The 27,507-nt window shown below is 34.5% G+C and overlaps 1 protein-coding gene across 1 annotated transcript in view; it reads right to left on the bottom strand.

The window, feature by feature from the left end:
• Window positions 1-27,507, bottom strand: part of ROBO2 (roundabout guidance receptor 2) — a gene marked incomplete at both ends in the record, with an annotated part of 582,120 nt that overhangs the window by 37,058 nt on the left and 517,555 nt on the right. Inside the window, 5 exons of the mRNA XM_079704897.1 lie at window positions 1,458-1,583; window positions 1,976-2,257; window positions 7,301-7,428; window positions 8,863-8,905; window positions 18,479-18,661. Coding sequence (XP_079561023.1) covers window positions 1,458-1,583; window positions 1,976-2,257; window positions 7,301-7,428; window positions 8,863-8,905; window positions 18,479-18,661 — 762 coding nt within the window. The remainder of the gene's footprint in view (window positions 1-1,457; window positions 1,584-1,975; window positions 2,258-7,300; window positions 7,429-8,862; window positions 8,906-18,478; window positions 18,662-27,507) is intronic.

The raw sequence follows: 27,507 nt of genomic DNA on the forward strand, positions 1-27,507 counted from the left end.
GGTAATCAAGATATACAGAATATTTAATAAGGAATTCACAGAAGGTCTTAAACAATCCTTGGCTTACAATATATAGATTAAAAAATATACATATATATATATATATATATAGAGAGAGAGAGAGAGAGAGAGAGACTTTGCATATCTTGAATGAAATAAGCCTAGGATAAAATTAATTTTTTAATTATTCAGTACAGTTGTGGGATTCCTCATAAATAAATGACAGTACAAATGACATATAAGGTTATTCAAAAAAATTCCCCTATATTATTAAGCCAGTTTAAATTCATAACAGATGTTTAAAATTTTCTGCATTCTACAATGTATCTAATTCTACCAATAGGTAAGAAGAACAAATGGCTCATTTTGGAGGGGAGAGAGAACATTAACATTTTCAGACTGAAAGGGTTTTATCTCTGAGGAAAAGTCATTTAGTAAATGTTAACCTAATGATGTAAAATAATTAACTCTTTATGGTCTTGATGCCTCATAGTCTGTGACATATCATAATACACCATAATCTTTTATTAAGGAACTGAGGTTAAAACAAACTTCATAGAAATAAATAGTATATCATTAGTATGAGAAAAGAAGCAAATAAGGTCGTGGCATCAACTAGAAATGTGCAGATAAAGTCGTCAGTCATACACAAAATACATGTTATGTTTGAAAGTTAGAATGTCTACTAGGACCTCCTCATTTTAGAGATGAGGATCCTTGGGCCTAGAGAAAATCACTGATATTCATTATGATAGGTATATATTTCTTTCCAGTAAAATGTGTTTTTCCCCACGTGTGCTATACCATACCTGCAGTACAGACTGTTAGTTCAGCTGATGTATCTTGAATATATATTAAAATTTACAGCACAAAAGAATTATCAATAGGAAAGGTTAGGGGGTTTTTGGCAATTAAATGTAAAGAATAATGTCCCATATTAACATTCTTGTTTAGCATGGTATCAGGACCTTACTCTAAATAATATCATTCAATAGAATCCTATTACATAATATTTCGGAAAAATTGTCCAAATATAGGAAGTCACATCACCAGGCTCCTAATATTATGAACAATCTCCAAAATCATTTGCATTTTTGTTGAATTCATCTTTTGCTGTCCACACCATGGGGTTGACTTTCCTATAAGATCTTTTTTATTGTAAAGTTCTCTGGACTCTTAAGTAGGGTTCAAGGTAGATCAAACTCATCTGATCCTTAATAATTTGTATTTAGTAAAATGGTACTGAATACATCCTTGTACAATTAGTACATAAAGGGTGATGGTGAATTTTACTCCCTCCCCCAAATCATGATTTCATTAGGATAAACTGTTATTGTTATTTGAAAGATAAATGTCTGACAGTGAGTTGTGATCCAGGTACTTCTTCATGGTTGTTAGGAACACAGGTCATATGCTGGTGACAAACAAATAGTTCTCCTTACTGTGACGAGACCAACCTGAGAGACTGCCACTCCTCTCTGAGCTGTTGTGAGAGCTGGTGGTGCTGAAATCCTGTGACTGGTTGTGTGGCATTCTATTAGACAATCCCTCAGCCAATCGGTAGTCAGGGATGTAAAGTAAGGCTAAAGGTTAAAGGGCAGAGGTCATAGTGGCATCATGTGATTAGTTCACAGCACAAGCCCATGCAGAACATGCAGTTAGCAACTCAGAAGCAGATGTCATAGGACAGTGGAGGCATGTTTTGTCTACCTGCCTAATGGAAGTCGAGATGGACTACTGATCGCTATTGAAAAAAGAGCTAAAAGGATGAAACTGATTGGTGTTGGTGTGTGGTGATAGTGACGACGGTGGTGGTGGTGGGGATTGTGGAAGGTACTGAATACATGCCGGTATATTTTTTAGTTTAGGTAGTGAACCTGGTGATGAATCACTAAACTGAAAAACAAATACTAATTTCTATCTCATGCAAAAATGATATGAAAATAACTCTTCAGGAAGTAAGGACTTGACATACCATTGTTACCTTTGTTCTGATCAGGTAGAGAATAACCAAATCCCATCAGATCTGTTTTTTGCTGAATTGAGCTTTTCCACTGTGGATCAGGCAGATCAACAGCCAATTCATGTATGCTATTGGAATGCAATATCTGTGTAGTGGCATATGGAGTAGCCTGTGTTATTTGGCTGGAACTGTTGTAAGTGGTTTTGGTCGTGAAGTCAATGCTGCTATAAATGGCTCCATCTGAGAGCATCGTTGCCGTTTTATCCCCTTGGCCTGGAACTGGTGGCAGCACATCTGTGGTGAACATAGGGAAATGAAACAATTAAATGATGCACAGGAAGCCCAAAACTATCAGGACTGAAGATGAAAAATAAATGTGTCATGCCACACGTTTGCATTTCAGCTGAGATGGGCTTCATGAGCCAATGAAGGGTAGATGATATACAACCATCACCAAACTATCAGCCTTGTGACAGGCAGGCCTACAGTTCGTCCTTCATGTCTCACTGGTTAACACACCCCTTCCCCTATTTTCTTCAACCATGAATGAGAAGTTTGGTATATTTCACTATTAAAAAATGCTTTCAGATGCTCATTCTGTTTTAGAATCTATGAAATTGTTAGCTCTTTACTGAAGCAATGACAAAAGTGAATCTACAAATCATGGATAAAAGCAACTTTTTCCATTTTATCTCAAGAGACATGGAATATAACTGCTAAATAGATGCAAACATGTCCAAAATTATACTCTCCAAACTATGAGGCACTTTCTTCTGAAGTTTCAACTTGCTGTTTATCTGGGTTGATTTCACAGTTCCAGAAATGGAGTGTAACTAATGGTAGCAATTTATTTTTTCTTGGATAACAAAGGAACATTTTCATGAATAAGTCATTTTCACAATACAGCAGGATTTAACTATAGAAAAAGCAATGAGTGATCAGCAAGTTTAGTTTACGCTACCAAATCTTAGAAGTGGAGAATTATAGTTTCAAGTTGTAACACAGCAAGTATAAAATTAAAATTTAGGAACAATACTGGATATCAATCGGTCCATTTATCACTTTGGTGTGCTAAATTATCTTTACTTGATGCTTTTTATTTCAGAACTGCCACCTCTCTCCTGAGCACTTACTTTCCTTCCCAGAAGAAAGATACTAGTATCTAAAAAAAGAAACACACACACACACACACACACACACACTCACACTAATACTATTTTTAATCATGCAGTGTTAAAAGTGAATATAATTATATTATGCTCCTTAATAATGTATGTTCTGAAAGTCACATTTCATAGGACATGAGGTCATCAACCCACTTGATCTCTTCATTATGGGAAATTTTCAACTAGTTATAGTACTGTAATAATAAACAAGGTTGTCTCAGTACAAAAAACCAGCTTATCAGCACAAGGAGAAAGCTGAAATAGTCAAAATATCCTAAAACTTTTAGATGAGATGATACCCAACAGTACTTGAAATAAGGATCCTTGTAAAATATTAATTTTGCTTTTACATTTTACAAAAGCTAAAAATGATCTTCTTTAGCAACAGTAGCAAGACATTTATAATGTATTTTATGCACTGTATAATTTAGGTCTCTCTGAGGGTTTTGATGTCTGGAATTCCAAATTGTTTTATAATTAAGTATATACGTACTTTATTAAATGACTATTTTAAATACATATCAGTGAGATTGTTAAACATGTTCACATTTGTAATATTTCACCAAGTGGTATAAGCAAGTAACTTGTTCTTGGATTCAGAATTTTGTAACTACTTTCTCGCCCTTCTTGTTTTTAGCTATAAACTAATTAGAAAATTTGATGATAAAGAAACGTATTTCATTCTAAAGCATTAGGTCAGTATCATTTTATTATCAAAAACTTTTGATATTTAATAATATACCAAGATTGTGAAGGTAGATCCTTCACTCTAGGGAAGTTTTTAGGGTTTTGTTTCTACTTCCTCCACCATGTCTTTCACTGATGAATATTAACTGGATAGATGTTTCTCCAGCATTGACCCCAGCTTCCAAACACCTTGAATATGATGTTCTCCAAAGCTTTAGATTTATATTGTGAGCCTCTGCAAGTTTTTGAACTGTTGTGTGTTTAAATGTTTAAAAATGGAAAAAAAAAAATAGTCCGAGAATCTAATCCTTCATAATGTTATTCTGCACCAAACAAAGCTACGGTTCTAGAAATAGAACCTCTCTCTGCTTATGAATTATAGAAACATTTCCCTCCAGTTGGATTTACTCATGATTTCATTCTGCAGTCTTTCAGCACCTTGGTTACACATGCATTTATTTCTTTTTGCCTGGAATAATTACTTGTATGAATGACTGTCCCCTTCACTGTATCTTAAGTTACTTGAAGACAGGAGTACCTGGGATTTATGTCTCTAATTCCATAATTCCTCACCTAGCATTTTGCAAAGAGTAAGCATTTAATGAATAGTTAAATGAATTTTTATAGTTTGTATTGTCAAAATGTAGACATGTGATAATTAGTAACTTTGTTATTCAAAATACTATTTTCATTACATTTAAACATGTACTGGTATAACATTCTCTTTTTATTGTTATTAAAGTTGACATGTTTGGTGTCAGAAACCAGGTTTTTAATGTTTATTTATTTATTTGGCTGTGCCAGGTCTTAGTTGCAGCACGTGGGACCTTCGTTTCAGCACGTGGGATCTTTTTCTTTAGTTGCGGCATGAGAACTCTTAGTTGCGGCATGTGGGATCTAGTTCCCTGACCAGGGATCAAACCTGGGCCCCCTGCATTGAGAGCACAGAGTCTTAGCCACTATAACATTCTCAAGGGAAAAAATGCCAGTAACCGTGATTATTCTTCTAAGTGAACATGGTAATACAATCATACATGTGAATACCACCTTAACTGCAGAACAGTGTAAATAAAAGAACCTAGGCTTTAAAATCTGTTAGATCTGGATCTCAAATTTTTCATCTTGATAAACCTTAATTTCTTGACCTCTAAGATGTAAATATAATTATCTATGTCTCACATTTATTGTGCAAAGGAAATAAAATTTGCAAAAAATCCTATCTTTGGTACATAGTCAATGCTTAAAATGCTTATCACACTGAAAAGAGATACAGTAAACCCTGCAAAAACTTTGTCTTGGCCTTGATAGCTACCTGTGAAATATTTTCATGTCATGAAAATGAAGTGGAAGTGGAAGGAAACCTTGAAAATCTTCAACTGTACCCTTTGGCTAAATTAGACTGAGACATTTTAGATGTTGATGTAGTCTGCTAGAAACTGAAAAACCCAAAACCAAAACACTTTCTCCATCTTCGCGCATTTAATTCTTGATATGTAGATAGAATGGCTTGTTATTCCAATACAAATACAAGAAAGACAGGCAGCTATTCCTTGACTGATAAAAGCTTTGGGACCAGAATTTCAAAGTCAGTGGGTAGGGCAGGGCAGTGTTTTGCTTTCTTGGTGAGGAGATGCTTGGGCATAGAACTACCCAATGTAAAGTAGTAGCCTATAATTGCAGGGCTCAGAGTTTGGACACCTAGGGGAGGCAGCCACTATCAGAGGGTCTGGGCAAGTGAGAAGCTAAACGGGGAGTACTGGATTACAGAGGGTAAGCAAGACTCTTGAGGAGTCATACAACTTACTTTCTGTCCTATCATTTACTCCCCAGTCATGCCTGTTGGCCACTGATTGTATGTCAAGCTTTGTGCTAAACCTGTATATTTAGTCATCCATTTAATTCTCATTACACACCTATCAGGTAGGGCTGGTAATTTTCTGCATTTTATTTGGAGAATGAGAGGGAGACCCCTCTTTTTCAGTTGGTATGGACACAATGCAGAGTTGTGCAATAATTAGTAACTTTATTATTTGAAACACTATTTTAATTATATTCAAACTTGCATTGATATTACATTTGTAAAGAGAAAATGCCAATATCCATGACTATTCTTCTAAGTCAATATGTTTATACACTCATACATGTGAAATCCATCATTGAGGCTTGTAATGGACTCAGAAGAGTTTAGCTCAACCCTAGGTCTCCTACATTAATTCTACCTAGAAGTGTAGAAATCCTCCAGTGGATTCACATGAACTTTCTTAGATTACAGCACTATTCTCCTAATTAATCACCTAAATTTTCCACACTCTCTCCATTCTCCACTCAGCAGCAGGATGGATGATTTAAAACAGTACTCGCATTCTAGCATTCTCCTCTAAAAGTCCATCAATGGCTTCTGAACATCCTTTGGCCAAAGTTTATAGTTTTTGTGTGGCTCAGAAGGCCCTCTGTTACCTGTCCTTCTATATTTCTTATCACTTTTTCTGCCTTGCAATCTATACTCAAGTCATTAGGAAATTCATTCGCTTCTTAAATAGGTCAATGTTTCTCTTACTTTCTGGGCCTTAAAACACAGGAGGTTTCTTCTCTACACACTTTCTACACACTTTTGACTCCCCACCTTTCCTTCATATATCAGCTTAAATAATAATTCATTCATAGAACTTTCCTACTTCCAGGGGGCAGCTCTTTCATCTGGGGTACTGGCAAGGCAGCTCCATTCCATTTACTGTCTGTACAATCCTCTGCCAATGAAAAACTCATGTATCGGCTGAACTAAACAATGGGGCCTGAGACTTCTCTAGTCCCATCTTTCTCTAAACCCATTGCTCTCCTAGTGACTGGATGAAAAGATGGAGAGGGGAAGGTGGTGATTATTTATAGTAGGTCCAATTCTGTCTCCTTATAAAGTCCTATGGGGAGGACCCTGGTACCAAATTTTGAAGATCTTAGCATGTCAGCCACTTAGCATTTTTTGTCTTTTATTTAGGGTACCAGTTATCAGTTGTAGAACTACAGAAAAGCTCTCTGTCAACACGTTGTTATACTTATTTAAGTGTCTACTCCTTATATGATATTATATTTTTACTGCCTGCCATAGTGCCAGATACACAGGACATGTTCAATAAATGTATATTGAATGAGAATCAGAGAAGTGAAAAGACTAGTTTGAAATCATAAGCCCTGTTTGGCAGCATGGTTCCTGATTTTAGTAATCTTGTACTAATAGTCCTAAAACCAAATGTTTTATGAATGTTTATCTTCTTGGTTAGTGATGACGTCCTTAAAAGCTTAGTTTTACTCCAGATAATAGATACAACAGTTTTATAATAAAATATTTAGCAAATGTACAGCATTATATGTACCTGTGCATCACTAAATTTAATTATGGAAGAAAATACTTTTTAGTATGCCTTTTTCAAAGCATCTAGGAAAGCCCAGAAAACAAATAAATGAAAAAATTTTGAAAAACATAACTTACCTCCACGCCCAAAATTTGCAATCTCATTTGGGCCACTATTGCTGTTGTTTACTGGCAAGCTTGTGGCTGGCCATGAATCAGCAAGCCATGGATAACTGGGATCACCAGCATTTAGAAGTCCTGGGCGGCTTAAACAGGAATTAAAAGGAAATCAATCCATGGAACTCAATGAAAGATTTGGACATCAGTCTCATGAACTAAAATGGATTAAAGAATTTAAGATTTTAATTCACTTTCAAATTAAAATCTGTAGGCTCTCAAGAATTAAGGAACTTTAGCAGTTCACTAAGGCTATATATAGATCAACCCTGTCAGTGGAAGCCGAAGCATGCTGCCTGGGATTCTGCTGATATCCAAATGAATTCAGTCGTCTTTCCTGAAACTGGTGGGAAACTGGTAACATAGCAGCATCCCGAAACAAGGTCTGATGATAAACTGGCACCTCAAGGGAACAATTGCTCAGAATGATTGCTCAGTATCAGCCATTTCCAGGACTTTGAACTATTGCTTCCTTAATTCCTGCAACTCCCATATTTATCTGTCCCCTATAGGCTATAACCCCTGATATGGGCCCTCATGCTTGATTAGAGGCAAGGAACTTAAGGGAAATTAATGAACAGTATTTATACTGTTCCATCAATAGCACATTTTCAGGTTCTCTAAATTTAAAATATTAGGAGAATATTAAAGGTTTTTTTAAAGTGAGATCCACTGTGGTCTGATCCAGCATGTGTATATAATCTACGAAGAAAACTTCCTTCATATCCTATTTAATACAGAATTCCCATTTTTAATATAAAAGATGGGATTCTGATCACTTTCCAGATTATTAGCATATTTACAAAGATACAGCAACATCTATAGTCATTGTACTTTTTTTTCTGATAGACCCTTTGTGATACAATCCCTAAGAGAAACATGTGTTCCTATGGAAACTGCAATAAGAAGATCCAACTGCTTTCTTGCTACATCCACTAGCTTTCATTAGACCTAATCTCTTTTTGCTAAAATATTGATTAAATGGGAGATTGGAAGTTATTACCAGAGCCTAATTACAATCTCCATATCGGCAAAAGGAAAATAGATGAGGATATATGGGTTTGTTATCAACTTTTATCAATTTCAATTGAGTATCCAAAGTTGTGGAATCCAGTCTGATCAATCTACAGCCTATTCATCATCCATGAATCATTTACTTTGTGATCGATTATGTGTAATTGTTCACTCACGGCAATTTAGTGAGAACCAATAAGGAGTCTTAAACAACAGCAACTTCATTTGCTAATGTCTAATTAATGCAATAAACATCCTGCTAACAAATGAACACATTCCTTGTGATATTTACTACTAATTTCTTCAGGGGCCTCTGGGAGATATGAAACATCTGGACTTGATTCCTCTAAAGTGCACAATAGATAGGTCATTAAACCTTGTGGTAAGCCATTTAATTCCTCCTAGAATTCTCACTTATAAGTGATTGTTTATTACAATAATAGCATCTTACTATAGAGTTTCCTCAGTCCTGATTAAGAATAATAATTTAAAAAATCTCCTCAGTATACCTTCCATTGCTCATTAGTCCTCCATCTCCTCTTTGAAATGTAACTGTAAAAAAAAAAAAGAAACATACACAAGTAGTCAATATTAATTATGATTAATAACAACTACATATTGGCCCTTAGTTTAGAGCTGAAACCTCTGGGAATTTTAACAAAATATAATTAACAATTGTGCAGAGAATAAGAAGCAGTGGTTTGGCCTAAAGCAAAGCTATCATTTGCTCCATCTTTAATAAGACATTTAAAAATTCCTCAAGCCAAACATATGGTTAAGTCAAAGGGGCAATTTTTATTTGGGTGTCAATTGGTATATACATAGTATTGGAAGATCGACATGCAATAACGAGGAATTATCAAATCATGACTTTTAATGTTAACATATAGGTGGCCTAATCAGAGGGCATAATGCAAAATGCACATAGTAGAAACTGAAACAGGATTGTCCAAACAGATAATATCCTTTCAATGAAACAAGTGAAAGTACTGATTGACAACACATTCCTCCCCATCACAGATCCTTTTAGGGACACTGAGAAGCACTATGAGTTGAAATACTATAATTACAAAGACATGAACTGTAATGAATAGAGAATACATAATGTATTGGGTGCTTTGTTTCATTAGCCAACTCTTACAAAAATGAAACTTTCAAATAATTGATACTGAATATATTCCAATTGTATATAATGATGACAAAACTTAAGTCCTTTATAAAACTGTGGAACTTATTAGCAATATCAATAAGCATCCAGGAGGGCCACAACTGAAGAATCCACCCCCTCTGGTCACTAGATTCCATTCTACAAAACTAACAACATGAAAGTGGGTTTCAAGGACTGGCCAAAGAAGGTAAATATCAGTTTGGGTCCATCATTCCGTATCCAAAACCTTTGCAGCTAAATTTATTTGGAATTCAAAATGCTTCAGATCTGAGATAGGTAATATGACGCATACTGCAGAGAGGGTCCAAGGCAGCAAATGTATTTAAAATTATTGCTTTTGCAATGAGATATGAATATTCATGATTAGTGGAAAAAAGTCTATAAATAACTTCATATTATTTTGGACCAAATTTTGCCACAAAATTACTTAACTAGAAAATCACTGGGAAAAAAAAATTGGTGTTTAGAAGTTTATAGAGTGCAAGATTGCAATTCTGACCAAAATTAGTATGGATCAGCTAAAGCAATCCCTGGGGATGAAGGCAAAAATACCATTTCACAGATGTGAATCCAACATATCCTATCTTTGGAAGATACTGATTAGATTTACTGTGATTACTTGGTGAGCAAAAGTAAAAATAAAATTTTATGAATTGATTCATATTTTTAATAAACTAAGGTCATATTGCTACTTAAAGTGCACACATAGTAAATACTTTCTCATTTGGATAATCTCTCCATCATTCACCTCTTTCTCAAGTTTGAGCTAATAAATATGATCACTCTTTGGATCTTATAACTTTCTAAATGTAGTTCCCTAATCCCTTCCCTAAGGTCATCTAGGGATATATCTCTCATGGCATCATAATTAGGCAATAAGATGGCTAAGGTTCTTTCAGGAATTCATGAAGCAGTGCTTTCAGAAACATCTTGACACCTAAAAGTTCATTGCCTCATCAAGTTTTTAGGTAACTTGTCAAGTGAATTATAAAACAATCCTGACATAACCTTTGTACTTGCCCACGACTGGCTATGGACAGCTCCTTGGAGAAAATAAAAGAATACTGATCACTAATCTGCTTCCTGACAGACTCAGGGGTTGGGAATCAACAATCAGCAGTGTATCCACACCACACTGGGTGCCTTTAATAACTGCTTTTAAGAACAACAATGAAAAATTGATCTGAAACAATTATTGAAAAAAACTGAGCACTGGTGGCATTAAATACAGGCCTGATTTGGAGGAAAAAACACAAAATGTGAAAACAGTACAGCTAATTAGCTTTCTATCTGATGTGACTTCCTAGTTATGTGGATTTTTTTTTTTTTTTTTTTTTTTTTTTTGCGGTAGGCGGGCCTCTCACTGTCGTGGCCTCTCCCCTTGCGGAGCACAGGCTCCGGAGCACAGGCTCAGTGGCCATGGCCCACGGGCCCAGCCGCTCCGCGGCATGTGGGATCCTCCCAGACCGGGGCACGAACCCGTGTCCCCTGCATCGGCAGGCGGACTCCCAACCACTGCGCCACCAGGGAAGCCCTATGTGGATTTTTAATGGACTATCAAGTGATTGTTTTAATCTGGTAAAAGAGAGCTAAGGTAATGCTGTGAATATCATTGTGAATATGCAAATCAGCAGGTACTGATGGGCTACACCTACAAATGTGCTGCTTAGGAGATACATGGGGAGAAGCTGAGCCCTTTTCTCTCACTTAGATGCTCTTTTTCCTCACCCAAATTTTCTGTTACTGTCAGAACAATAAATGATATTAGAGAAAAAGAGGACAACTGAAGCAGAAGCACAGAAATTAAGTTGTATTTAACTCCATGTACTTACCAATGGTAAATTTTTCATAAACTGTAAATTTTAAAGTATTATGATGCAGCACTGAAAATCTTATCCAAAATATACCGTTCAAATGGCTAATAAGCATCTAACAAGATGCTCAACATCAGTAATCATTAGGGAAATGCAAATCAAAACTATTGGGTTAGGGCTTCCCTGGTGGCACAGTGGTTGAGAGTCCACCTGCCGATGCAGGGGACACAGGTTCGTGCCCCGGTCTGGGAAGATCCCACATGCCGTGGAGCGGCTGGGCCTGTGAACCATGGCCACTGATCCTGCGTGTCTGGAGGCTGTGCTCTGCAATGGGAGAGGCCACAACATTGAGAGGCCTGCGTACGGCCAAAAAAATTATTGGGTTGGCCAAAATTTCATTCAGACCTTACGGAAAAACCCAAACGAAAATTTTGGCCAACCCAATACAATGAGCTGTGACTTCACACCTATTAGGTTGGCTGCTATGCAAGAAACATAAAATAAGCATTAACAAGAATGTGGAGGAATTGAAACCCTTGTGCACTGTTGGTGGAAGGTAAAATGGCGCAGCCATAGTTGAAAACAGTATGTTGGGCCCTCAAAAAATTAAAAATAGAATTACCGTAAGATCCATCAATTCCATTTCCAAAGGAATTGAAATCAGGGTCTCAAAGAGATATTTGTACATCCATGTTCATTGCAACATTATTCTTAGTAGCTAAAATGTGGAAGCAAACCAAGCATCCAGTGATGGATGAATGGATGAGCAAAGTGTACATATAGACACAATGGAACATTATTCAGCCTTGAAAAGGAAGGAATTTCTGAAATATGCTAAAACTTTGGTGTACCTTGAGGACATTGTGCTAAGTGAAATAAGCCAGTCACAAAAAGATAAATATTGTATGAGTCCACTTATATGAGGTACTTAGAGTAGTCAAAATCATAGAGACAGAAAGAAGAATGGTGGTTGTGAGGGGCTGGGGGAGGGGGTAATAGGGAGTTATTTTTTACTGGATATAGATTTTCAGTTTTAGAAGATGAAAAGATTTATGGATATGGATGGTGGTGATGGTTGCACATCATGAATGTATTTAATGCCACTGAATTGTACACTTAAAAATGGTCAAGATAGTAAGCTTTATGTAATGTTTATTTTACCACAATAAAAAATTGAAAAAAAATTTATCAAGTTAATTTACAGCTGTGTTAGTGTATGGACTCTATGGTATGGTCCATATTTACCAAAGGAGAATTAAATGTTGTGAATAAAAAATTTTAAATTTCAAAACTTTCAAGATATATCGATTTCCTATTTGTCTTCCAAATCATTAAACTGTTTTCAAATGGTTCTAGACCACTAAAAAACTGTCAAAATATTTCATAAAGACATTTATCTTTGTACCTCTGCATACCAACTATACAAAGGCAAAAATACACAGTCTTTATGTAAATACATAATTGACTTAAAATGGCCCATGGATACAATTTGATATACATGAGAATCTTCAATTTTGTATGTTTCTACAGGAGAGAAAAACAACAACAACAAATAATACCTTTACATAATAAGGTTGATTAGTTGTCTTTTTAAAGCAAGGGAAAAAGAGAGAACACTTTTTCGAGTATCCTTTTCTTCCCATACTCCAAAACTTTTAGATTTGTTCCATTTTGAAAAGTAGACCCAAAATAACTGAGTTCTATTAGAACATGAGATTAAAAGCAGACTAGAGGGCTTCCCTGGTGGTGCAGTGGTTGAGAGTCCACCTGCCGAGGCAGGGGACTCGGGTTCGTGCCCCACTCAGGGAAGATCCCACCTGCCGCGGAGCGGCTGGGCCCGTGAGCCATGGCCGCTGAGCCTGCATGTAAGGATGAACAATCAGAACTCCTAAAATGGAAGTCATATTTGGTGTTTTGATCAGCATTTTTTGTGTGTGCAGAGAGAGAAAAACAGAAAAATAAATGCCACAGCAAAGGGAAAGCTGTTTTGAGGTAGCTCTCATTTCAGAGATGTAGAACTACCTTAAAGCTGAAAGCAAGAGGGTGGGGAGGGTAGGTGGTTGGACAATCTTGCTGTAGTCACAATTTTGATAATCACAGTGTGGTAACTTTGTGCTTATTAGAATTAAATTTGAAATAAGTGTGAATCTTTACCAGGAGTTTCTGCTAGCATCTAAAATTAAGAATTTTCAAGGGAGCCACATAGAGAAGTTTTTATTGCTAAAACTGACTGACTAGTGCTAAGGTTTCCAAAAAGCTCTGTAGACACCACAATCTTAAATGTTTTAGAATTGCATTAAATATTCTGAATTTATTGCAATATTTATAAAATATATAAGGTAAAGAGATTTTGCAAGTTCATATCATACACAAAGTACCTCTACTATTATCTGACAGGATTAATCCTAATCTCTCGCTTTCTAGAATTGAGGGGGAAGGGAAACAGAGCTACGTGGTAAATTGACATTTTGAGGTAAGGAAGCTTTCAGAGTGCCTATCTCTAGTAGTCCATATTTTCCTACTCCAAATGGAAACTTTAATGTTGCCAGCCAAGCCTCACTCCCTTTCCTGATAAGCTATTTCTCAACTATGAATGTAGATTAATCCTCTTTTAATAAGCATTAACTCAAGCCCAGATAATCAGAGTATAAAAATTCCATCAAATCTTTTAGCTGTCTTAGGGTCATTTTGTCAAATAATTTCACCAAGGGTTTAAAACCTATGCATGAAGTGTTTGGTATTTCATAATTTGCTCACTCATTAAATTATTTATATCTACTGAGTAAAATCTGTTCTCCTCAAAGGTAATATTCATAAAATAGAACGCACCCCTTTAAAAGTGAAAATATGTTTATTTTCATTAAAAAGTTGGTGACTTAAAAATTGTGTATAGAAATATGAACAACATAAGTTTGAAAAGAATCGTGTAGCCTTCATAAAGATTATAATACAATATATAGAATCTTCATGAAGGCTGCATGGCTCTTATTCAAACTTATGTCGTTCACTTTTCTATTCACAAATACCGTTAATACATATAATCAAACATTTACTCTAGATTCAAAATCACCTAGTATTTTCTGCCTAAATATGTTTACAATTCTATTTCGCCCGGTAGTTCGGGTAGTGAATTCTTCTGGTAGTCAGGAACCTCACATGCAGTGACAAGCAGTCTGTTAGTGTTCAGTGAAGATTAAGATAAATAACACTGCATGTTACTCTAGAAAAATATAAAATGAATTCATGTAGAACATGAGATATGAGGATACCTTTCTCATTCCAGCTGCCCTTCTTTGAGCCACGAGCAAACCTGTCGTGCGTGTTTGTGTCTGAAGAATTTAAATAAAGAATAAATAGGAAAAAAATTGAATAGGAAGTTAGTGTGTAATTTTGCCCTGGGGAAATCTCCAAGTTCTTCTCTGTAAAGAAGCAAAACACGTTCAGGCCAAATTCTACTCTCAGATCATTTAAGTGTATAAGTTTACATTTGATTCTTGATAGTTGCTTTTACAATCTAAGGAGCTAATCCACTAGTGTTTTATGATCAATATGTTAAATCCTCTGAAACATAAGAAAAATATCAACACTGAGTAGCATGCCATTTTTTTTTTACCTCCCTTTTAAGCATTCAAATATAATTTTCCACATGGAGATGGACAATCAAAGATTAGCCACAATAGAATCAGCGGGTGAGTTTTTGCCTGTACAGAGAGAGTGGAAAGTAACCTGCTGAGAGTTAGATTCTCCACTCTGCAAGTTACTTCTTCTCCCCACTAGTTAAAATCTTCCCTCTGGTGGTTAAAATCTACCCGTGGGGCTTCCCTGGTGGCGCAGTGGTTGAGAGTCCACCTGCCGATGCAGGAGACATGGGTTCGTGCCCTGGTCCGGGCAGATCCCACATGCCGTGGAGCGCCTGGGCCCGTGAGCCATGGCGTCTGAGCCTGCGCTTCCGGAGCCTGTGCTCCGCAGCGGGAGAGGCTACAACAGTGAGAGGCCCACGTACCTCAATAAATAAATAAATAAAATAAAATAAAATAAAAAAAATAAAATAAAATAAAATAAAATCTACCTGTGATGGTTAAGAAGACTTGGAATGAAGTAGGAAAAAGCAAGTGCTGAAATCAAATTTTACCTGCTTTTCAGTTCTACTTAGGATCAGTCTAGCATTATTAAAATGCATGTTTCTTAATTTACATCAATTGCAGCAGAGTTTAAGTATAATCCAAGATCAAATTTGGGGTTTGAAATAAATGAAGACATTTTTTGTTATAAATTAATTTAAATACCGATCCCAAAGTAGACTTTCATTTATTTGAAAAAAAAATGTTATTGCTATCATAAATCAATAAGAAAAATTTGAAACTATATAGATATTACCATGTAGTAAAAAGTGGAAACATTAGACTTTTCGTTTTGTGAGTAAAATTACATTGCTTTAATGTTACTGGGTTTAGTTTTCATGCTTGTTAAATTATAAGATTTCCAGAGAAATTTTTATGAAAACCAAAAATAAACAGAACTAGTACACATAGACTATTTTCTCTCTAATTTTTTTTTTTTTTTTTTCGGTACACGGGCCTCTCACTGCCGTGGTCTCTCCCATTGCGGAGCACAGGCTCCGGACGCACAAGCTCAGTGGCCATGGCTCACGGGCCCAGCCGCTCCACGGCATATGGGATCCTCCCGGACCGGGGCACGAACCCGTATCCCCTGCATCGGCAGGCGGATTCTCAACCACTGCGCCACCAGGGAGGCCCTCTATAATTTTTATAAAACACTTCAGAGAAAAATATCCCTGTATGAAATCCCTGTGCTCTTAAAATGGATCATTAGCTCATGCATGAAATATCAGAAATTTAAATATTTGATAAATACGTACTACACTAATCATTCCTATTTAAAATCCTCATATTCTCAAGAATATAAAAATTCCAGGAGTTGGAGGATAGGATATTTATGGAGGGAAATGTGTAGAGAATATTGCCAGGTCAGATATGCAATGCTAAGTACCTGTGGTTTGGATTTTCATTTGCTTCTCACCTAGAAGAGAACAGCAGTTGCTGGAAGGCAAATTACCAGCAGAAGGTGAATCCATTCTGAAAGTCAGCCATCTATCAATTAAGTATAAAGGTTCAGAAAGGCTGCTCTGTGGCTTGGCCTTATTCCAAAATATTTGAAGTGCATAGCACCTTCCGAGTTAGCAGTTCTTCTACAAGCAGATGGATATCAATCACACTGAGAACTGATAATAGGAAATGTACTACTCTTGTCAAGCTCAAAGACCAACAGATATTTTCAAATTAAATGCATAGGTTTTGCAAAGAACTGCTGTTTAAAAAAAGAAAAAAAGGCTATCTGACATAATTTTACTAAAAACATAAACTACTAATTACGAGACCTATGCTATTTTGAAGGAGTGAGTGAATAAAGATGTATGGAGGGTAAAAATGCAACACTCCAAACGTGGCATCTTAGAACTTTGTACTGAAGTGGCTAGCATAGTCAATCTTTTATTATTTTCACTAAAGCCAAGCAATGAGATAAAACATAAAAATCGTCCTTGAATTAAATCATTTTTCCTGATTTCTCATGTCATTTATATGAGCGTGTCACAGAGATGAAATGGAACGTGGTGATTGACTAAACAGACACGTTGATGGACAATACCTTCAAGGAATGAAAGCAGAGGAATGGACTGCAAAACAAGAAGTTGTGTTAAAGTATCATTAATGTTCATGACTCTGACACTCAGCAGTTATTGCCCAGCATACCTTTCCAGGAAGAATCACTCACTGGTAGGATGATAAAGCACTCAGGTGACAAAGCGTAAGGAAGCAGGCATCAGCAACCAATGAGAAATGAGAATGGCAGAGCAATAGCAAGTCACAAAGCAGGAAAGCCCCTTTTCAATGGATACATTATACTACCTTCTCTAGTCCTGGGAATTTGTTCTAACCAGTAACTAATAAACTTTATTTTCACAAAATATAGACATGAGCCACAGTGTGATTGTCAAATGATCGTATTTAAATGCTATCGAATAACAAGAAAGACAACCAAGTGGGTGCTATTCCTTTTATTTTGAACTATTCTCAGAAGCTCAGACACCTACAAGCTACAGCAGCGGATGAACTTAATAAGAATTGAAGCCTCTGTCAAAGTCACTTAACACATTTATGCTTCTTACTAAAGTAAAAATTAGAAATAGAAGATGAATAAAATATCTCAAAAATTTTAAAATATTTGTAGGACGATGGTAAATTAAAATTGTTCCCTTGTAAATTCTACAAAGTGTGAAATATTGTGAGACAATTTCTTTTGATGATCATTGTTAGAGAAAGTACTTAAAATGCATTGCAATTTAAACTGTAATTGAATATAGCTTCAGCATTGAGTTCATTTTTCAATCACTGACTTGATAATTTTCTCTCTCTCTCTCTTCCTTGGAAGTATTTTGAAGGCCATAATTTTGGACATCCTTAAAATTCCTGTTCTTGAGTCTAAGAAGAAAACATTTTTGTGAACAAGTAGAACACCAACGGCCTTTTTCTTCTGCTGCTTCTTTTGCTTCTCCTTTTTCTTCCTTCTAAAATGCCTATTGGTCACTTTGAAATAGACATCCTATTTAAGTGACTAGTAAATCACTTAATTCATGTCTCATCAGCCTCATCAATACTGGTGAGTTTTTTTTTGCTTCGTTTGTATTTTCCATCTGAGACAGTTTGTATTGTAATCTGTATCATGAAATACAAAGAACTACATTTCAAATATTTTCTCTTTTTTTCTGAGCATTTTAGGAATGCTCTTGCTTAAATTCACTTTTCAAACAACGGTGTCATAGCATGCAAAGTCTGTGTGTGTGTGTGCACGTGTGTGTGTGTTGAACTAGTTGAGAAAAATGTCTAAGCACTTTATCAGTGTGCATTCTTCTTATGCTTCCTTGGAGATACAAGCAAAAATATTGCCTTATGGTTATAATGAGATATGGTGAAAAGCAGTGCATTAAAGCATGTTGTCTGTAATTGTTTAAATCAAGCCAAAAACATCCATTCATTCACTCAGTTATTCCATTCTGTTCCTTCCCTTGAATTTTGTCATATTTCTAAAGATAAGACATTTTTTTAGCTGGAAATAGCCTCTTACCAGCATAATTACTGAGTCCCTTTCTCTTCTTTCTTCGCCAATACAACCAGATGCTAAAACCCATCAGAATTACCCAGCAGGCACCACCAATACCAGCTATAAAAGCTGGTTGCTTCACAACATCAGTGATTTGCTCAGTTATGCTGTTATTGTTTTCAGTAATGACAACTTCATTCCTCCCCCCTATGGAAGAAACAACAGTGTTAGTGTTAGTAAATATTAAGACAAAAACCCTACAAAAATACATATATGGTATGCCAAAGGCACAGAAGATTAGAACATTCTTTGAAGCAGATAATATTTGTTGTGTCCTGAGCCTGTCACAATTTATTAGTAAGCATATTTTGTAAGTTTCAGAAAAAGAATCAAATCATAAGTTTGAAATGTGATTAAGAACATTGTTCCCTTGTGTTTTGCTTTGCTGTGGACAGATTCAGAACCACTTCTTGATTTATTGCCTCATAAATAAGTACTAAAACAAGTGCTGTGAGCTGAAATAATAGTAACCTTTCTTCAGTTAGGTAAAGCATTTTGGAATATAATTCTCATTTTTTTAAAAAAAGCAACTACAACATTTAATTCCAGGTATTTGAAAATTACCTTCCCCCTACAGCACTGCCTAAATACAAATGTTTAAAATATTGCCCTTAATATTCTACCAAAGGTCTTATTTTGATCAAACATACTTTAATTTTCTGGAAGGTATTAAAATTACTATATTAAACAATGACAATTATGTAAACATCTTTTCATAGAGATTATTATCTACAGTTAAAACATCATGAAAATATAAAATTCCTAAATGTCCTTAAAGTATTTGAAACTAATTTGAAAATCCATTTGAAAGTTGGATACAAAACAACTTGAAAATTAATTCTAAGGTCTATGTAACAAAAACATACATTTAAATCTGGACTAAGATGATTCTAGTAGTCATGTTTCTGACCATTTAGCTCTCTCAGAGATAATAGAGAAAATCTCAATCCACATTTTTAAACAGATTTAAAACTCATGGAATCATAATATCACTGAAGAGCAATGATTTTTGTGTTTATTTAACAGATGAATGAATTCAGAACTGGAAATTAAGTGATTTCTTATGTTAATATCATATCTCATTAGTAACTAATCCAATACTTAAAAAATAAATTGTAAGCAAAATATAAATGGCAAATTTCAGCACATCACATCACAGGAATGTGTAATTCTCATTGTTTCAGTTATCATGGCACTCTAATATATTAGAAAGTGCAAGGTCTTCGAAGTTCCACATTTGAGTATCATCTCTGACACTTACTAGCTAAGTAAGCAGTGAGCTTATGTAGGGCACTTAATCTTTTGGAATCCCTGTTTCTGTGAGTTGGCAGCAGTACTATTTCATTTATTTGGGAGGATTAATTGAGACGATGTATGTAAAGAAGTTAATAGGAACACAGTAATTATAGCCTATGTAAGGCTAAGAGTTACTTTAAGGGCCAATCAGGCAGGAATATAAGTTGTAAATTATCTAGATGTGAGAGCCCTGCAAACAATAGGTGACTTGTTGACCAAGGTTTCACCTTTCTTCCAGGGCAGAAAATTAGCCTATATTCCCCAGCCTCCCTTGTAGCTGAGTACAACAAAGTGACAATATTAGCCAATTGTACACAGGCAGATGCATACTACCTCCGGATGTGACCCATAAACCACTGTGACAATACGTCACACTCTCTTTCCCAGCTTGTTGGATAGAAACGAGGGATCCGCGGCAGGATGCTGACCATCTAAGACAGTGGTCCCCAAACTTTTGGGCACCAGGGACCGGTTTTGTGGGAGACAATTATTCCACGGGCGGGCGTCGAGGAGGGGAGAGGGTTCAGGTGGTAATGCGAGTGATGGGCAGATGAAGCTTGCCCGCCCACCTCTCACTTCCTGCTCTGCAGCCTGGTGCCTACCAGTCCGCGGCTCAGGGGATGGGAACCCCTGCTCTAAGAGATGTAGAGCCATTGATGGAAAGAGTCAAGTTCCCTGAAAAATTTTATGGGGCAGAAACCCCATCCTCCATTCTGCTGACTCATATTAGACTGGGCTATGAATAAGAAAGAAACTTTTATTTTGTTAGGCCAATCTGTATGCCCACTTGTTTGTCATAGCTGCTAGCATTTTTTATAGTCTAATATTCCATTCTTGAAATGTCTTTTGTGTTAATTTCCAGATTTAAAAACTAGCTTCACTTATGTAGTGAAGCTGGTTCATTTTCCTAATCTATCTGCTCTTAGTTACTATGCATATAAACATAATCAAAAATGTATTTAAAATGAGCTTATATTTTCAACTTGAGACATATCAATACATATATCTGGTGATTGTGTTAAACACTAGTAGTTACTAAAAAGAAAACACCTTATAGCACAAACAGAAAAGAAAATTCATCCTTCATTTGTGTAAAAGATCCATAAAATGTCTTATTGAATATAGTGAAATATTTGTTTATGTTACCCGAATTGTATGAGTATTTCTTGTGCTGCTAGTATTTTTAAAACAATGTTGTCAGTTGGACTAATTAGAGCACAGACATGGGATGTGTGTGACCTGTAACACTCCATTGTTCTTTCAGACAAAAAAAATATAATGAAATATAATGTCTTCCTCCCACTGGAGAGTAATGAAGAACAAATCTAATTTGTTGGACTAAAAATTAATTAGACACATCAGATTCGATTGTACCTATTACTGTGAAAGTTTGCAGTTGTTCCACATATTATTACCAACTATGTAAGGTAACAGTGAAATAGGCAAATGATTAAAGAAACAATAGGTATATTACTAAGCAAGATTACTGAGAGTTTTAAGTCAACGTAATTTTGTTATATGACATGCTGTTTGGTGCTTATATATATAAATGTATTTGGTTGTATTTGTGTGTGTGTAATTGCAAACATATAAAATTATGGATATTTTGATGTAAAAGTCACCTTACCAGTGGAGACAGCAAATAAAAGAACAGTGCTACTTTTAAGTCTGTGTAAGGCTATTTATTATATTTATACAAATTTTAATTAAAGATCCCTTAATGAAACTTTTTGGAATAAAAACTAAGCTGAGAAGGAATAGATGAAACAGTACATTGTCTGGCATAAGACAAATCTAAAATTATCAGCCATAAATTACATCAAATGCCAATACAAGATTTAATTAAAGCAAAGGGGAAATGAGGAAGAGCTTGAGTCACTTCAAGTGCTGTTTCCAGTACTGAATAGACAATAGGAAAAGCATAAATTGAAAGAGAAATGGAGATTAGCTATCACTAAATCACTTTTCAACTAAGGAATAACAGTTGTGTAGATAAGGTTATCAGACAAGATGTTAAGGTAGATATGCAGGGGTAATTAAAGAAACAATTAAAGGCTTCTTCAGTACAACAGTAGATATTAAAAAGAAATAAATCTCTCAGGGACAAATAGCCTTTTCCAGGTTGAATTGTGCTTGTGTGTGTGTGTGTGTGTGTGTGTGTATGTGTGTGTGTTTATTTCAAGTAGTACAATTCTATTGTCTATAATTATGTCTTGGATATTGTGTATTCTAACTACATGAAAAGGAGATAGAAATATTAGTTATTAGATTATTTTTTATTTCATAGAAAAATTTGAAAAGTATGATACATAAACAAATTAAAAGGTACTCATTATCCACTTGATCACTCAGTCTTTTTAAAATAATATGAGTTAAGCAAAACTTTCCATTTGATTTAAAATAATCTTAGTTAACATTATTATTTTAAGTTACCATACAATTGTTCATTCTTAACTGTCATGACATGAACTTGGGCAAATGGTGTTACTGCAATTTTTACTTGCCTCCAAATACAATAAATCCCCCAAATATTGTGAAGCGAATAGGTAGTTACTACGAACCAAAATCAAAATCAAAACAAACCAACTTTTCTATGCTTGAGAATTATATTTATTATCAAAATGACAGAAAACAAAAAGAAAACATGAAAGGAAAATATAGATATTTGGTAATCCTACTGATCTTTGATTTAGAAAAATTATATTCAGTCAATCTTTTTCATATATATGCTAGAATGGCAGTGAAAAAAAAGCTTTGTTTACCTATCTAGGAGCTCTCATAGAAAGCTATATCTTTCAAACATGTTTCATATTTTTTAAGTGAAATATCACTGCCTTATTTCTAAATAACAAATATTCTAAATATTATTTAGAAAATATGTAGAAATAAGAATAAGTTCATCTATATCTGTTAAATTCTTTTGGGTGTACCTGTATTTCTTTTTTATTCCAACTTATTTTAGGAAATCTCAGAAGGGCAAGATTATAGGTTTCCCTCAGGTTAAGAAATTAATTCAGTTTGTATGACTAATTAACAAAGGGAAGGCAATTTAAAGAAAAGTTAATACTATAACTTTTTAAATGTTTTTAATATATAAAAGGAAGAATACTTGGAGAATCTAAAAAATTTTAACATGATGACTGAATATTAAATCTCTTCATTATATAATAAATTCATTGTAAAAAGAAACAACTTCCCAGAATTTGGTAGTATGTTCTATGTGCATATTTCAGAAAATAAACAGAAAAGAATGCAAATGGCACATTGGCTTGTATGAAACTCTGGACAAGTATTTTTAAAATATATAAACTCTAGGAAGAACATTTAAAAAGATAAAGACACCGACAAACAAATAAAATCAGGGTCAACTGAAGGGATTTGCCTTTTGAAAGAACGAAACCACTCAAGAAAAAAAATCTGCATTTATGAGGCTTTCTACACCCTTAGAGAGCTCAATCCATGCAGCACTAGGGAGCTAGAACTCAAGCTGAAAATCTCAGTCTTATTTCTAGGAGGTGTCAGAAGATAGCCTTCACAGCTGCTAGTGTGACAAAAAATTAAGGGAGAAACCATGTGAAAGAGGGAGAGACAGGAGAGTGATGTTCTCAAATTTGTGTATAAATTCTCCCTCAGTACTAGTGTGAACCCTGAATTGTGCATGCAGAAGGACGATTTCAAGGATTTGGTGAAACTCAAAAGGTAAAAAGCTGCAAAGACTGAGCAGACTCTCTCACTGCAGAGAAGATTGTGTTTGAAGTTTAAATTCCGTCAACTTAGGCAGACCAGATAAATATATTAGGCTTTTCACTGAAAGTCCAGGAACACTATGCCTTAGAAGTAAAAATTAGACTGAGGTTTTGTCTGAAGAATATTGTCAAAACATAAATAGTCCATACTAACAATATGTAAAAACCAAGCCACCACAAGATCAAGATGATCAGCCAGTAACATAACTGCCTCTAAGGAAAAGAAAAACAACATTCTTCAGAAGATCACAAAATTGTATAGTATGTTTTCTGCAATGTCAAGTATATAGTAAAAAAATTACCAGGCATGCAAAAACAAGCAAAACAATAATAACAACCACAATAGCAAAAATGAGGAAAAGATAACCCAAGATCAAGAGGAATAGTAATCAATAGAAATAGACCATGAGATGACATGGATGTTGAAATTAGGAGGAAAGGACTTTCAAGCAGCTATTACAATATGTTCATTAATTTAAAATAATAGAGTCCTAATGAATGAACACATGGGGAATTTCAGAGGGAAATGAAAAATGTAAAAGAGAACAAATGGAATTTGTATTATATAAACTGAATAATTCACTGGATACTTCCACTTCTGCCCAAGAAGGAATAACAGGAATGACACATGCAATCCCACCATAAACAAGGAAAACCTAGGCAAAATATGTGAAACAAAGGGACAGAACTATGAGAAAAAAGGAAATAAACAAAGGGAGTCATACGATATTCATATCTTTCTATCCGGAGACAATTTCTAAAATGTGATGCAATGAAGGGGAGTCCAAAAATGACTGAATAGCATTCCTCAGTTAAAGAGACAGTAAAACTGAGGCAGACTCAGGGATTGAATTTAAGGAACAGAATATCAGATAAAGGTGGGTAATCTAAAATATTTTTTCTTAGTTTTAATTTATTTGAAAGATAGTTGATTGTTTAGAGCAAAATCAATAATAATACTTTAGTTTGTGTATTGGTTTTTATTACATGTTCAGGAGTAAAAGGTAAAACAATAGCAAAAAGCTTGAAAGGGAGGAAAATGGAATTATATTTTCTAAGATCCATATAGCATAGGCTAATCCTAGAGTAACATTACAAAAATAAGTATACTTAATGATTCAATAGTGCACATAAAATATTATACAGGAAGTCATTTTATTCATCTAAAAGAAATCAGTAAATTAGGAAAACAGGAAAAAAGTCAGATAAAAAAAATAGCAAAAGGGTAATTCTAAGCTCCAAAACATCAATGATCACATTAAAGATAATAAACACTCCAATTAAAAGGCAAAGATTGTCATATTGGATAAAAAATAAGGCCTCACAATATGCAATTTAAATAATACAAATGTGCATTAAATACAAAGACATCAGAGTTAAAATAAAAGGATGAAAAAAAATCACAAAATGCAAACACTTACATGGGTGTACTGACATCAGACGGAGTAAGTTCCAAGACAAAGAATCTTACGAGGAAATGAAGTGAGACATTTCATAATGAAAAAGCATAAGTTCATTTAGAAGCTATAACAATCTTAAAATATACTCAGTTAAAACAGAGTAGCAAAATACATGAAACAAAAACTTATAAACAAAAAGGAGAAATACACAAATCTATAATTATAATAAGTTGCCAGGTTCTTTTCTTATTAATTAAAAGAATGCATTACAGAAAATAAGTAAGGACTTGAACAATACTACCAACTGATTTCACCTGACATTTATTGAATGTTCCATTTCAAGACAGAAAAATAAAAATGAACATAGTTTTTAAATGCACAAGGCACACTCGCTAAAATGAAATTCTGGGCCATAAACTAAGTCTCCATATTTAAAAAGCTAAATTCATGTAAAATACACTCTCTGACCTCAGTGGAATTAAATTAGAAATCAGAAACAAAAAGCTATATGGAAAATACCAAAACATTTGGAAATTTAATAGCACATTTCCAAATAACTTCTGCAAAACCCCAAAATTTTTAGGGAAAGTGAAAAGTGTTTTCAACTTTATGATAACTGGAAACATAACACATCAAATTTGTAAGATTCAGCTGAAGAAGTGCTTAGAGGGAAATTTATAACTTTAAATATTCGTATTAGAAAAGAAGAGAGGTCCAAATCATTGATATGTTTCTATCTTAAGAAGCAACATAAAAGTAAGCAGAAGAAAAAAATATCAGAAATCACTTAATGAGAAAACAAATAAATAAAACTAACAAAACCAAAATTTGTACGCTGAAAGGATTAATAAAATTGATAAATCCTTATCAAGATTAAAGTTGGAGAGAGGGAAGAGAGAGAGAGGGTAGGGGCCAACAAAAAAGGAGAAGAGAGAGAGAGAGCACATCAATCCACAGTACTTATGAATAAAAGAGATGGCATTACTACTCATCCTGCAAACATTACAATTAAAGGGATTACAAATAAGGAGATACTGCAAATAAATGTGATAATAAATTCAACAATTTAGATGGATTAGACAAATTCATTGGTGGGCAAACACCAAAAATCCATTTACCACAACCAACAGAGAAGAAAAAAATATCTGAATAAATGTAAATTCATAACAATAAAAATAATTCACAAAGAAAACTCTAGGCACAGATATCATCATTGAATTCTAGAAGTATTTAAGGAAGAAATAGGACCAGGCCTACCAAGACTCTTACAGAATGTAAAAGAGGAAGGAATACTTCCCAACCCATTAAAGCTAGCCCCCCTGATTCCAAAACCTGACAAAGACATTAAAAGAAAACTACCGATCAATATCCCTCATGAACATAGATCCAAAATTCTTTACTAAATGTTAGCAAATCAGATCCAGTAGTATCTGTAAAAAGCATAATATATCCTGACCAAGTGAGATTTATCCCAAGAATGCCAGGTTTATTTACCTTTGAAACCATAGAATTTATCATATTAACACAAATAAGGAGAAAGAAAATAGATGATTATCTGAATACACTCAGAAAAAGTATTTTGCAACTATTAAAATAAGTGAGTGAAGTTAGTAAGGCCATAAGATAAAAGGGCAATACATAAAGTTAAATTTATATATAACATAAAGTAGTTGAAAAAGGGAATTTTATAAATCCACTTGTAATAGTGTAAAAAACATTAAATACTTAGGAAAAAGTTTAACAAAACATATGTTAAGGCCATATGCTGAAAACTACAAAATATTGTTGAGAAAAATAAAGACAAATAATGGAGAGGTACATCAAATTCCCACAGAGAAAGATTGACTATGAAAATGTTTAATCTTCCCAATTTGATGTATAGATTCACTGTATTTTTAAACATAAATATAATTTTTCCAACATAATTTTGTAGAAAAAAATTTTCCAAATTTTTTTCCAACATAATTTTGTAGAAACTGACATGCTGATTTGAAAAGTATATGGAAAAGCAAAAGGTCTGGAAGAGCCAAAAAAATTTTGGAGAAGAAAATGATGCAGTATTCACATTACCTGATTTCAGGACTTTTTATGAGCTATTAGTAATCAAGACACTGTGGTTTGGCATATGGATAGACATATAAACAAATGGAATAATACAGGGAATCCAGGAATGGATCCACACATATATAGTTAACTGGAGAAAGGAAAGTTTCAGTGAAAGATACCTATGCATTTTGATTTTACATATGGAAATAAATAAGCCTTAACCCTCAAATCACATGCAATTACTTTAAGATGAATTATAGACCTATGCATAAAAGTTAAAACTATAAAGCTTCTGGAAGAAAATATCTTTGCTATCTAGATGTAGGACATAGTTTCTTAGAAAGTACTAAACATGAAATAAAAATTTGATAAATTATAGATCATGTAAATTGAAAACTTTTGCTCATCAAAAGACACTATCAAGAAAAGGACTAAGAAAGCCATAAATTGGGAGAAAATATTTGTGATACAATCTATGACAGATAATTTATATTGAAAATGTACA

Source organism: Hyperoodon ampullatus, assembly GCF_949752795.1.
Source record: "Hyperoodon ampullatus genome assembly, chromosome: 5".
Taxonomy (NCBI): Eukaryota; Metazoa; Chordata; class Mammalia; order Artiodactyla; family Ziphiidae; genus Hyperoodon; species Hyperoodon ampullatus.